Source organism: Paralichthys olivaceus, chromosome 14 (genome assembly GCF_024713975.1).
Source record: "Paralichthys olivaceus isolate ysfri-2021 chromosome 14, ASM2471397v2, whole genome shotgun sequence".
Taxonomy (NCBI): Eukaryota; Metazoa; Chordata; class Actinopteri; order Pleuronectiformes; family Paralichthyidae; genus Paralichthys; species Paralichthys olivaceus.
Genome location: NC_091106.1, coordinates 9,349,744 through 9,363,741, shown reverse-complemented (window position 1 = coordinate 9,363,741; position 13,998 = coordinate 9,349,744). Strand labels below are relative to the sequence as shown.

Below are 13,998 nucleotides of genomic sequence, written 5' to 3'. Positions count from 1 at the left end.
TGAAAAACAAAGCGGGTTTTAGACAGCAGCCTTTTACATGTTCCCCTTAATTTGGCAATAGTTAAGAACAGGGAGAGTCTTTCAATAATGAATTCCAGTCAGAGCGAGGAAGGAGACATGAGAGGAAATCTGGCTCCATTTTCCCCTGCGAGCCCCTGAGCAGTTTTGGGGCCTATTGTACTTCACAGCTTTTCAGCGAATGCAAGCTAAGCTTAAGTGACAGATAAACGGAAAATTGGAGGAGATAAAATAATGCCCATAACACCTAGATTACAAAGAACCAATCAGACTGGGTTGGTGCATTTTGGCTAACAGTCCAGAAAGTAGGGCAGTATCTATTGACCACAGCAAGAGCAATGTGGTAAATCGATTATCTGGTCGAATGTCTGTCATGAGACAGAAAACGGGGAGCAGGACTGTCTGATACCAAACAAGAACAAGTGCACACTTAACAGTTGTTTTGTAGCCACCAGAGCCAAAAGGCACTTTAGCCAGCACTTAACTAAATCAAGTGGCTTAATATATTTAGCTATGCTGTCCCTCTTTGCAAACACACACAACGGAGAAGGAAACAACCTGTCTGTTGTCACAGTGAAATTGGCCAGACAGACTGGAGTGCATCCTTGGGAAAGGAGAGCACCTATCCCATTGAACAAAAGATGAACAAGGCAACAGATTTTCCTGGTCTTGAGATAACAGAAACCCAACACCGTTGTCCTCCAGTGGGACTCTTTGTATGTCTGAGAGAGGGTCAATCAGCAGCCGCTGACAGATGTGTCTGCAGTTGATTTAGGAGAGGAAGCCAGAGTGAGGTCAGGCCCAGGTTTCTCTGCTCGGTTCTTCTGGAGGAAAGACAAGGATCAAGTCAGGATGTCCCAGCCCGACCTTTTCACACCTTGCTGTCTTTGGCTTACAACGCCTGGATTTAAATGATAAGACAGCTGGGCTTATTAACCCACTTGCAAAACATTAAGCATCTGTAAAAACTGCAGTAGCTTTATTTCCCACTGATCTGCCTACAAATGAACAGCACACAGGCAGGCGATTTAATTGTTGTCAAGGAATCCCATTGGATTTCAAACAAAACTGAGAGGTGCTCCAGCTGGAAAGCAAACAAATCCGAAAGACTCCATTGGAGGTCGAAGTAGCTTTGGCAGATGCTGCAGGATTAACAGCCCGTTCAATTAGGCTCTCCAGTTTAGATGACAGTCGTGGTTTAACCATGTGTTGAAGTTGGACCACGTTCTGTCCTGGAAAAAAAAGAACTGGGCAAGAGATGTCAGCTGTCGTCACACACTTTAACAGTCACTCTTGTGGAGTACGCACCAGTCTTAATGAGGCCATAACAACTGCTCGCTGTAAAGATCCACATCAGCTAACAAGCAGACATCAGGAGAGCAGCATACAGAAACAGATATGGAGTGTAAATGGGGATGTGCAATGGCTTGTGCTGCTGTTCGTACTGTATGTCAGGAGGTTTCATGCATGAGTAACATTTGCATTAAGCATGCTAAATGAATAATACAATATTATTAATTCACACATACATATATTGCAAAGTCTGACATGTTCATTCACTTCACTTGTCAGACTAGACTATTATTAGGTCCTTAATGCTAGTTTACTGGCTTTTTAAACTGTCATTACTTATTACAGGGCAGCTGCTCTCTCCTGACAAACATCAGCTATAACTATTCCCACAACCAGCAAATATAGACTCTCCAGGCTTTCACTAATGAATATGATAATATGCTGGATGTAATAAACAAAAACTACCATTGAGAATGATGAATTACATGTCTCTGCCTTACAGACAACTGCTTATGTCACTTATATGTGAACATTGACAAACTGGCAGGAGCATGAAGCTGATGTCCAACACTTGATGAGCAGAGCGGCTCCACTGCAGCTCAGTGCTCTGGTCGGTGGTGTCGGCCTCGTCAGGTAGCCGGACAGAGAGACACTGGAGGCAGAGCAGGAGAGTGTGTTGGCTGGATCAGCTCCGCCAGACAACTCTTTGACTAACAGGCTGACTCACTGCTGCTTTGGGCCGAGTGGGGAGCAAACCCACTGGCTTCTTTTAAACATAAAAAGAAAAGGGCCAAAGAGGGTCAAACACAATGTATGGGGGGGGGGGGGGGGGGGGTCAGTGAGGTTCAGGTACGTCCCAGTGACTCTCACATTTGTCCTGTATCAACACAAGCTGCGTTTGAACCGCAGGAACTTTCCTCCAGAACTAGGAGCCTCTGTAGGAACTTCGTGTGTTTCCATCGTAAAGGGACCAGGGTCTAAATAAAGTTCCAGGGGATAACAGCCATAATCTATAAAAAAACTTTATTTTTATATATACTCTTCTCTTGTATCAACATTATGGAGCCACAGAAGAAAGCCTACAACAGATGGGTCGACAAAGAAGTCCAGGCCAACTCGAGTATTTTTGCTGTTGAGTATAATCAGATGGAATTGGAAACACCATAACAATAAAGTTTATTTAAAGATTCAGTCACTTCTTTGTTGGAAGCCACGGACCGACCGACCAGGCGGTAGAAGGTTAGTTAAATCATGCATTGTATAAAATGATACAGTGCTGCTGTACAGACCACAAGATGAAACTGGAATTTTTTACATCATGCATTAGTATACATACGGTTGCAGCCAGACAAACAAAAACACATATTGTTGTTATAAATGATTCTGGTCAACTGTGACAACATAATGAATGTATCACTATCTGCATGTGGCTCACACTAGAAATTGTGTTTTGTATACAGATTAAATTGATTTGCTTTAAAACTGAAACTTTTAGAAAGGAAAGAAAACTCATTTACTCTGTCTAGATTATTTTTTAAATCTTGAAACAGAGATAACTGGCAAACAATAACATCTGCAATGACGCCCCTGATGCCAGAACACAAAATTTTATATTATCTCGACAAATCTCAAACAAATGCGTGAATCCTAATTTAACCGGAGCTCACAAAATCACAAACTGTCAAAAACAAACCATTACAAGTAAAAAGAGTGTGTGCATGTTCCTCACTCACACACGCACACGCACGCACACACACACACACCTCCCCCCTCTCTCACCTCTCCTTTCTGCTAGTGAGCATTGCTTTCCAATCAGTGACTCCTCACTCCTCTTCTAAGTGTTCACATCTAAAAAGGGTGAGTGAGCCTTTCCCCTTTCCTCCACTCCCCCTAGTGGATCCACTCAGCACTGCATCTTCCCTGCGGATCTGCCATACACACAGAGCGAGAGAGAAAAGAGAGAGAGAGAGAGAGAGAGAGAGAGAGAGAGAGAGAGAGAGAGAGAGACCCCTCCTCCAGATGACATCAGTGCTCTATTGAAGCAAAGCTAGAGGCAAACACAATTCCACATTTGTATTGAGATCTAGCCGTGCACCTATGTCCTGGCACAGTCCATAGATCGTCTATGTGTGTTTGTGTGTGTGTGAGAGAGAGAGAGAGAGAGAGAGAGAGAGAGAGGCACCAGTAAACAGCAGTGCTGCCACAGATAAACTCCAAATAGCTCCAGAGAGGAGGGAGCTTTTTGGGATCTGACTTTTAAAATCCTCATAGCCTGGACTGGATTATTCTTTTTTTCGAGTGAAGTCCACTTTAAGAGGATACCTGTTACGTTGCTTTTTGGGGGTTTATTATAAAGGTAAGTGTTTTGTTTTGTGCTGGGAATGCATCCTTTCCATCTTTTCTCTTTTCCCTTTTTTGGATATTCTCTCTGGCAGAAGGAATTGAAAAGTCACGAGGATTACTCGGGAGTTCAGATCTGACTAGTTACCATATTGTCTCCCCTTTCCTATATTTATTTTTTTATTTAATACTGGACCTGGTCGAAAAAATGACGGGTTCCCCTGAGGAAGTTGTCTCCGAGGGTTGGTAGACCTAACCAAATGAAATAGTGTTCTTTTCTTTCACCAGACGGAGCTCTTCTGTTCAGAAGGCATCATCTCTCTCCGTCCTCTCTTCAACTTGCTGCTTTTCGTCCTTTTTTTTATTCTAACATTGATCACAAACACCAGATCTGTTCTCTGCGCACACGAAGCTCTGGCTGCGACGCGCAAAAAAACTCCCTCCGCGGTCACATTTCCTCACTCCGCCGCACATGAAAAGTGTAGAGAGCAACAGGGACGCGTAAAATCTCCTCGGTGCTTAATTCAGCTCTTTGAGACCAAGTGAAGCGGTGGCAGAATAAACAGGGGTGAATACGCAGACCTGATGGGATTAGAAGGGGGGACTGTGTGCGTTAAGTCTGGGGCGTCGCAGCCCGGGGAGACACCCCGGCGTGCAGCTGAAATTGCAGCGCAGATCCCGCGGAGTTTGGGCACGAAGGGGCAGCTGGAGGAGCATCAGCCTTGCAAGACTCTGACCAGCTCCCATTCATGTCCCACCACACTAAAAACTACTGTGCGCAACTGTAAGCTCGTCTCATCCGGACAGCCACCCGTAAAAACACAGCAGCATCCAGCCAGAGCTTTACGCTGCAGGGGCGCACAAAATACGCACAGAATAAAATCCATTTAAGTTTCATATTCGCAGCTCATTTTACGCACACAGTAGCGCCCTGGACGCGTAGTTAACACCGTCTCAAAGCAGAGATCTGACATTGCATTGCAGTGAGAGCTATAAGCATCCAGGCTTTATACAGTAAGATAAAACCTTGTGCTCACATGGCCGACCATAGCACAACCTCCACCCTAATGATGGTGCTAATGAACCAAACTCCTCCGTTCCTGTCCCTCTCCACACAAACCTAATATGTATCCTGTTAAATGCAATATAAAGTAGCCTCTGTCATGCACTGAATTCAAGCTGCATGTGTTAGTGGCAACACCAAGGCAGGGACAGTTTTTAATCCAACTCAACGCCATCTCTAAGAAATGATAAGGTGTATGTATAGGCTGCAGTCTGATTCCATTAAATCACTAACACTGGATGTGACTTCACTTGGTAATGGTTTGTTATTGAGACAAAGGATAAATAGCCCGTTAAACATGGTAGACATGAGGACAGACCCAGTTGTCTTCACTGATGACTGCCTGAGGCAAAAGGTCTCCAGTCGATTGCTTTCAGAGGGAATTCACATTGCAGATTAACAACTAACCAGGTCACCACAGACACAATTTCCTATTGGCAAAAAAAAAAACGTTAAAGCATAAAATAGGAATGACATGTTAGGAAAAAAGAAATAAGACATCCACAAATAGACATTTATAGCCCCAAAGACACTTTTCAGACACTTTGACGAGGCCTTAATTCAGTTCTGTTCATTATTTATTTAACTACATATCCGTGTCCTTTTAGACAAATAATTTCAGTGAATAGCAACTGGAATTAAAAGGTGTAAAACATGGCTGCAAAGCATAAACACTGCAGGAAAAAACCTTTGAAAACAATATGACTCAGGAAAAACTGTAGTGCCTACCACCCCCATGTGGGGAAAAATCCACTGCAGCTGCTACAGATCCATCCTTTCAGGCTGTTACAAAAGAGACCCCCGTCTGTCCCGGGCCTCTCCGTGCTCTTAATGGGTCAGCTGAAGTATCATCTGTTCAGCCCATGTAAAGGACAGCACCAGGAGGCCGCAAATCTCTGAAACTATCAGGGATATTTGCCAATTTTTTTATTCTAGGCTGTGTCCCTGTGAAGTCAAATGTTCCATTATATAGCTCGGCTCCACAGCGGGCCGCTGCCCGACGTCCTGACACACACAACTTACCTAAATGTAAATACACGACAGACACAAGGTTTCATTACACACAACAACGTGGAAAACCTCAACTCGGTTAACAGCAGAAAATCAAAAGTGAAAAACCAAAAATTACAGACATTTTGTTTTGTATTCACCTCAGGTTAAACTTATTTTCATCATCATACAATTTGATGTTTTCCAGTCTTATCTGAGTGTTTGCTTAAAACCTACCAGGCTTGCCAAGTGACACGCGAGACTAAATACATCTTTTTAGACCCAAATCTGAAAACACATAATGTGTTGTTTGCATTCATAAATCAAAACAATAATATGAATTTTAAGGAATAATCAACAGCAGATACAAACAGCATTGATTTCCCAATGGAGAGCTCTACTGTGGTTTAAAATTAATTTCAGGGCTCATGAATAATTTAACAGTCAGCCATACTACTTCTGCAGCTCTTGCCCCCCTAAAATGCAGCCCAAGTTATATTATTCTGCATTTTTACTGAACTAAAAAGTCATTATAATCTGCAATAGTTTTGACAGGCATGAAATTGTTTCAGTTTGACTTTTTCTTCTTCTGCAGTGTATGACTAGGGGGCACAAAGTCTTAGGCTCTGTTATTGCAGACTAGTGTGCATTTATGCGTGTTGAGCTCACAATGGCTATCAGTGTCCAGCTTTGTGTGAGCCTCCCACGCTCGCCACTGAAAGGTAACTAGCTGTACACACACACACACACAGTTCTACCAGGATGCTCAATTTAACTTGGTCAGTTCAGATTAAATGAAGCAGAGGCCACGATGACTGCTAAAGAAATCTTCTGTCTGACCAGCGGAGGTTATTAGAGCGATAGAGAAAGACATCCATCACTAAAAATGTTTAACTTATCCCCCACTGCTCTCAAAACGATTACATGCATATGAACATTGTGTGTGTGTGTGTGTGTGTGTGTGTGTGTGTCTGACAGCCTGCATGGTATACATCCTCAGTCAATTCAATATAAAAGGCTTGCAAAACAAGACGTGTTAAGTAGAGGGATTTTTAATTTGCCCGAATTAAATGTTTAAATGCCTAAACCCCCACTGTTGAGGCTACAAGGGCCACAAGCTTGCCTTGTAGCAGACAATAGAGAGGGGCCACTCTCATGAAATCCGATGAGTGAGGAAAAAGAAAAAGGGGGAGAAAAATAGCAAAGCATCTCAGGCTGACTACGCTGCTCGTAAAAGCAAGCATGATGTTCTTTGTTCAAAGCAGACTTCAGATAAATCACCCTCACTATAACATAACACACAGAGGCCATTACACCATGTGATACATTGTGTTTTTGTTCCATCAGACTATATTTCCATCAGCTTTCATATATGAATAATCCCTTTGCTCCTTCTATTGGACAGTGAGCAGGTAACAGTTGTGGTGGCCAGAGAAAAAGACCATATGAACTGGAAATCATTCAGAGGCTCACGTCTCCTCACACAGCCCGAAAAGACTGAGGGCAGATATTTCTTGTCTGGATTCTCTTGACGAGAATGCAGACACAATTACAGTGTTCTATGGAATGTTAAGAATACAAGCATTTAAATCAAGGCTAAACACGTAACCATTTTCAGAGGAAGGAGAATCCTGAAAAAGGAGTGAAACGGGCCATTTAAAATTGAAATAGCTTGACTAAGTGCTGCATGAAAAGTTAATTCCAACAAACTGACAGCACATATCCCTCCATCATCCTGCCATTTTGTGAAACTCGCATTTACTGAATTTCATCTTTTTTTCCCCCTAAGACTCCTTTATTCCAGAAGTTTGTAGAGGTCACATCTGGTGCTTTTTCCCCCCCGACTCTAATCTACTACTAATGTAATACTGGACCGAGAGCTTGTGTTTAGATGGAACAGAAGGAAGGGGGGGCGTTATGATTAGACAGCATCTCAGGAGTTGTAATCGAGTTACAAACCTCTCAATTCCCTGATCCTCTCCTTGTCATGAACTACAACTGTTAAATGGCTGGGCCCTTTGTTCCCAATTTACCTTTCCATGTTTTACAGCACTTAGCAGCTGCCAGCAGGGCTCATGGATGGTTACATATAAGGATAGAAAGCTATTGTGTTAAAACACAGGATAACATTTTCTTTGGGAAAGGAAATTCTATTTTTACAAACAGCATTCACAGAATGTGGGGAAAGGACGGGGGTTAAGGGTCAGAGAGGAGTTCAGATTGGCCATCCTCTCCTCCATACAAAATTAAAATGGGCCTCATCTGTCACAAAGTGCTTTTAAACAATGTGAGTGATTCAGTAGTCACCGACTGGATCTATTTTTACTCTCAAATGTGAAAATCTGGACTGTTCTTGTTTTTAAACTTGCATATTCTGCATTTCTTAATCGCAGGACTTGTTTTCATGTAAAACACCAAAAGATCAGCCAAGCAGTGAACTGGACAGAGAAAGGCATAGGGGCTCCACCCTCAGCCATTGTGTTGGGGCCTAGATCACTGTTGTCTTTCGTATGCATAGACATTCTTTGTTGTATCACTATAGAAAAGAAGTGTGGTCTGTTCGAGTAACGGGCTACAAAAGGTCAACAGGCAAAATCATTGCCAAAAAGAAAGGGCAATTCTAAATAAGTATTCAGAGTGTAAAACAAGCGAGAGCTCAGGATCAAACATATATATAATCTGTACATATTAAAACCTATGACTGAAATGAGTACATACAATATACTGGGGTGCAGACAATATATTTCTAAATCATGCCCTGATTTTAAACAAAATAAGAATATGTTTTTTTGCACTTGGTAATTTCATTGCACCATTTTGTAATATGTGAATGTTGGCACTGAATGTGTTTGTCTCTGCTCCTTTTCCAGAACACAAACCCAGGTGTGTGGAGGACACAGTATGAGTCAAGCTGCAGATGCATAAAGGAGGCTGGGTCCACAAGGATAAGCACCTTGCCCTGTTTTGCCCCTTAGAGGAGAAGACAACATTGGTTATCTGCTTCAGGAAAAGGGACCAAAGGACTGGATTAATGTGTATACAGGCTCGACAAGGGAGCAGAGGATTCTGGGTTACCTGTAGACCTGGAGTACACAAGTGAACAAGCTTGGATTGAGCCTGTGGCACAGGGGATTGGCATGGCTCAGACCAGCTTTGTGTCAACTCATCATGCCTGTCGGGCCTGATTGCAGAAAGGAGCCTTTGTTAAAGCGCTGCCCGTCCTGCACACGGATCACTATACAACATCCGAAAACTCTAATCTGCAGTTATGGCTTTTGAGCTTGACAATTTCCACACCCATAAGGATTTTTAATATTACCTGAGAGGGCATGCTTTGTCAGTGAGTGGGAATGCTTTTTCTACAGGCTTATCTGCCATGGTAAAGGCATTGAAAGCATGAGCCTCTGACAACACAGAGGAGGTCATCGTCCAAACAAGGATCAGCTCAGTAAACACTGACCAGGTCAGGATATCACAAGAAACCCCTTGGACAAACTTTTCCTTTCAGAAAGGATAAGAGCAACTTCAAGAGGAAATCTTGATTGGATTTTTGGAGGCTGGAGAGGATTTACTACATCGTATACATCAGGTATGACAAATACGGATGGCTTTGCTTCTTTCCACTTCGCTGATCAGACCACAATTTCTAATGAGATGTGCAGGAAGAGAGGTCATGGCAGGAATGCATAAGTAAAGCAATAAATTAGTATTAGCCTAATTAAAAGGGAACTACACACTGACAGAGACAGACAACCAGTTGGTCCCCTCTGCTCTGCATTATTGTGTCAATTTGAAGATTATCCACTGTAACTGTAGAGATTTTGAAATTCAATATGTTGTTATTTAAAACATTTAATGCACATTTTCCATGCAAGGATAAATGAGGATCACCAACTGCATTTTGCAACCCGCCCTTAAATTTGAATGTAATGAAAACGTCTATCTCATCTCTGAGCATGTATAATCTAGTTAAAGCCACACAATTTGAAGTGTAAAAGGCATGGGTAAGGGTCTAACAGGACTTAAGAGCATGTCACTTCTACAACAGTTCATCAACAAAGCCTGACTTTGTTCACCCTCGTGGTCTTGTAGCGATGAAAGGCAGCCTTGAGATACAGGAACGTGTAAAACAACTAGGGAACGCTATTACATTTCACAAGACACGGCCAAAAAGCACAGAGATTCAATTCACAGAGCTCTGTAGTTATTTTTCTAATGCAGGTTATTTTTTAAACTTTTAATCCTAGGAAATCTTTAATCCAGTAGGTGACAGTACAGCTATCTCTGAAGCAAACACCTTATCTTATTAAAAGTTACATTGTATTTTCACCGTCAAGCAATACAAATGATCAGTTGATATCAATTTAATAGAAATTCTTTGACTATCTAGAAAGTGTTACAGGCAGCATTTCAAACACCCAGCAATTATGAGAACAGGAATGTGGCTCTCCTTTTCTTGCTTTAAATGTACCCTTGTGTCTTCTCCCCAGGGGCTCTTGAGCGATTAGACTGCCAGGCGACACAGCTTCAAGATGGTGCGTCAATGCAAGGCCTTTATACTCTTCCTCATCAGGGTCGGGCTGCTGCTGGGTCTTGCTAACCCCTTGGTGACCTCAGCCTCGTGTCCCTCAGTCTGCCGCTGTGATGGGACCTTTATCTACTGTAATGACCGTGGCCTGACTTCCATCCCCACTGGTATACCCCTGGATGCTACCGTGCTCTTTCTGCAAAATAATCGCATTAAGAGTTCAGGCATTCCTACAGAACTACGCAGGCTCGTATACGTGGAGAAGATCTACCTGTACTGCAACAATCTGGATGAGTTCCCCACAAACCTTCCTCTTGGGCTTAAAGAGCTCCACCTTCAGGAGAACAACGTTCGGATGATTACCCATGCCTCTTTAGCTCAAATTCCCTACATTGAAGAGCTGCACCTGGATGATAACTCTGTATCCGCAGTCAGCATAGAGGAGGGGGCCTTCAGGGACAGTACTCACCTCAGATTACTTTTTCTCTCCAGAAACCACCTAAGCACTATCCCTTCAGGCCTACCCATGAGTATTGAGGAGCTGCGCTTTGATGACAACCGCATCTCCTCCATCTCAGAGCAGTCGCTGCAAGATCTCATCAACCTGAAGCGGCTAATCCTGGATGGTAACCTGCTTAACAACCGAGGGATTGGGGAGATGGCTTTCATCAACCTGATCAACCTGACTGAGCTCTCGCTTGTGAGAAACTCCCTGACATCGCCGCCAGCCAACCTTCCTGGCACCAGTATGGAGAAGCTGCAACTACAAGATAATCATATTAATCGGGTCCCGCCTGGGGCTTTTGCCTTCCTTAGGCAGTTGTATCGCCTGGACCTGTCTGGTAACAACCTGAGCAGCCTCCCACAAGGTGTATTTGAAGATCTGGACAATCTGACACAGCTGCTGCTACGCAACAACCCCTGGCAATGCACTTGCAGGATGAAATGGGTGCGTGACTGGTTGCGGTCATTACCAACTAAGGTGAATGTACGTGGCTTCATGTGCCAGGGTCCTGATAAAGTCAAAGGCATGGCAATTAAAGACCTCACTACAGACATGTTTGACTGCACAGATTCAGAGCTCATCCCAATGTATGAGACAAGCACAGTCTCCAACACTGTGCGCCCCTCACAGCCCCAGTGGCCCTCGTTTGTGACTAGAAGGCCGGTAGTAAAAGGGCCCGACATCAGTAAGAATTATCGCAGTACTACCACCTCTTCAGGCAGAAAGATTATCACCATCAGTGTGAAGTCAAGTAGTGCAGATGCAATTCACATATCATGGAGGGTGTCACAGCCCATGACTGCCCTACGGCTTAGTTGGTTAAAGCTGGGACACAGCCCTGCCTTTGGTTCCATCACCGAGACCATTGTGCAGGGGGAGAGGACGGAGTATCTGCTCACTGCACTGGAGCCAGAGTCTTCCTATAGGATATGCATGGTTCCCATGGAGACCAGCAACATTTACCTGTCAGACGAGACCCCTGTCTGCATAGAGACTGAGACCCGTTCTCACAAATCATACAACCCAACCACAACTTTAAACAGAGAGCAGGAGAAAGAGCCTTACAAAAATTCCAGTCTGCCTTTGGCTGCTATCATTGGAGGGGCTGTGGCTCTCTTGGCAATAATCATGTTGGCACTGGTGTGCTGGTATGTCCACAGGAACGGTTCACTTTTTTCCAGGAACTGCACCTACAACAAAGGCCGTCGGAGAAAGGATGACTATGCTGAGGCTGGCACAAAGAAGGACAACTCCATCCTTGAAATACGGGAGACTTCTTTTCAGATGATACCAATAAATCACCTGCCTGTGTCCAAGGAGGAGTTTATGATACACACGATTTTCCCACCTAATGGCCTGAGTTTATACAAAAGCCCACATAGCGAGAACAGTATTAACAACAGGAGCTACAGAGACAGTGGAATACCAGATTCAGACCATTCCCATTCATGATATTGCGCATGGACACTCATGATGCGTGCGTGACTTCAACAGAGTGGTGAGACTTTCACAAAACACTGGATCTATAAGACTAAGAAAGCAATGTTCTGTACATTTGCCATATAATTTATATTTAAGGACATTTTATGAAGACGGAGAACGTTCCAGTTGCAGGCCATCACTGAACCATCAGTGGGTATGGTAACTAACTGCAATTCTATATTTTAGGGATTTGTAGTAATTTGTACTGTATTTCCTTTGCTTAAGGTTATCAACCTACTAAAAGAAACTCTGTGTTCTACTGAGATATGATGACTTGTCAACTGTGAAAGTGGGTTTTCATTGCTGTGTTGAACAATCAGACTTTAGAAAACCTTGTAGTATAAGCACAGCTCATTCTTTTAACTTTGTGGCTGTCTGAAAAACAAAAAGGCAAAAAAATGACATGACGTAAACTCAAGGCACAGCTGATCAACTAATTTGCAAAGTAGGCATGTTGTCCTCTAAAAGAACGAGCAGTCAGTAGCTGTCTCCTCATTTTATGGGCCACGAGTCTTGCTCTAGTATTCACCTGGTATTGAGTATGAATAACTAAAGATGAGGTGCCATGCTTTATTTCTCTGCTTCGTTCGGTGTGTGTTTTTTTCTGTTTGCAAGAAGAAGAAACAAGGCAAAGCAACCCGAGCAGGGCTCCAGTGTTTCTGATGGGACTGTAGGCCACAGCACAGGGCAGATAAAGCACACCGACCTTAAGGAGCATTCTGCTCCTCAAACAAGTAGACTGGACAGGCTGACACAGAGGACCCTCCGCTATCTCTATTTGTACAAGCCAACATTACCCGGACAACAATGGCGGCGTTCTTTAGTACCATACGTCATCCTAGTCACCAGGCCAAAAAGACAGATTTGGCCTGTAGAACTACCACAGTGTCAGAAAGTCCTTGTTATGAGTGTTATTTTGTATTATTTTTTTTTTTCAAATGAACACACTTTTATGTTGCCACAATTTGAAGTTAACTGTTCTTTACAATTGAAAACCAAAGTGCATTGTATGCCCTTTGGCCAGTCTTGTATGTGCCTTGATCCAATGCTTATTGTATTTAGCTTTTTAAGAAACCAGTGACTTTTTTTCATACACACTTGAATATGAAAAATATTGGTCATATTACAAAATAAAAGTGGACAAAAATAATGTTGCTCTTTCTTATCCTGAGTTCAACAAATCCCACTCAAATAATAATTCTATTGTTCTCAATATTATTACTTGTATCATGCTTTGATATAATTACTCAATTTATTTTTGCTACTATTAAGAGTTCTATCTTTGCACAAATGTGAAAGGCCCTGGAGTAAAAGAGAGGGCTACGGCCGACCTGTTTTATTCATTCATTTCTAAAATTACTATCTAGACACACTATCTCAAATTGCTTCGAGGTGCAAACATAACCTACTGAATTTTTATCCTTCACGATGATCTGAACTATGAAGCCTAAGCTCATAGCCTTAAAACCACATCTTCCCTTCCAAGACACAGCAAACTATTTAACTATAACGCACATACTGGTCTTGAAACCCAGTTTTCCACTCCATGGTCAGTGAGCACAGCAACATCTGCTTGAGGCTGCTGTTGTTCTTTCGTGCGGTGAAGCCATGTGTGACTTATCCGATTGGCCAGAGAGAGAAATATCACAGTAGAGTAGAACTAGGGCTGTGGAGAAATTAGACTCTAGGGTTTGATGAATCTCTGAGGCACCAGGGCAACAGAAAACTAATGACAAGCCACCATATGGAGGGTGGGACAAGCAGACCCTGCTGGGGATG

At 43.0% G+C, this 13,998-nt stretch overlaps 2 protein-coding genes across 4 annotated transcripts in view; one reads left to right on the top strand and one right to left on the bottom strand.

Annotated features, from left to right (window-relative positions):
- Positions 1-13,998, bottom strand: part of macrod2 (mono-ADP ribosylhydrolase 2) — a 402,121-nt gene that overhangs the window by 319,701 nt on the left and 68,422 nt on the right. The window lies entirely within an intron of this gene.
- flrt3 (fibronectin leucine rich transmembrane 3) lies at positions 3,371-13,369 on the top strand. Its single transcript, XM_020094300.2, has 3 exons — positions 3,371-3,667; positions 8,575-9,293; positions 10,195-13,369. The coding sequence occupies exon 3, from the start codon at positions 10,237-10,239 to the stop codon at positions 12,187-12,189; it is 1,953 nt and encodes a 650-aa protein (XP_019949859.1). The 5' UTR covers positions 3,371-3,667; positions 8,575-9,293; positions 10,195-10,236; the 3' UTR covers positions 12,190-13,369.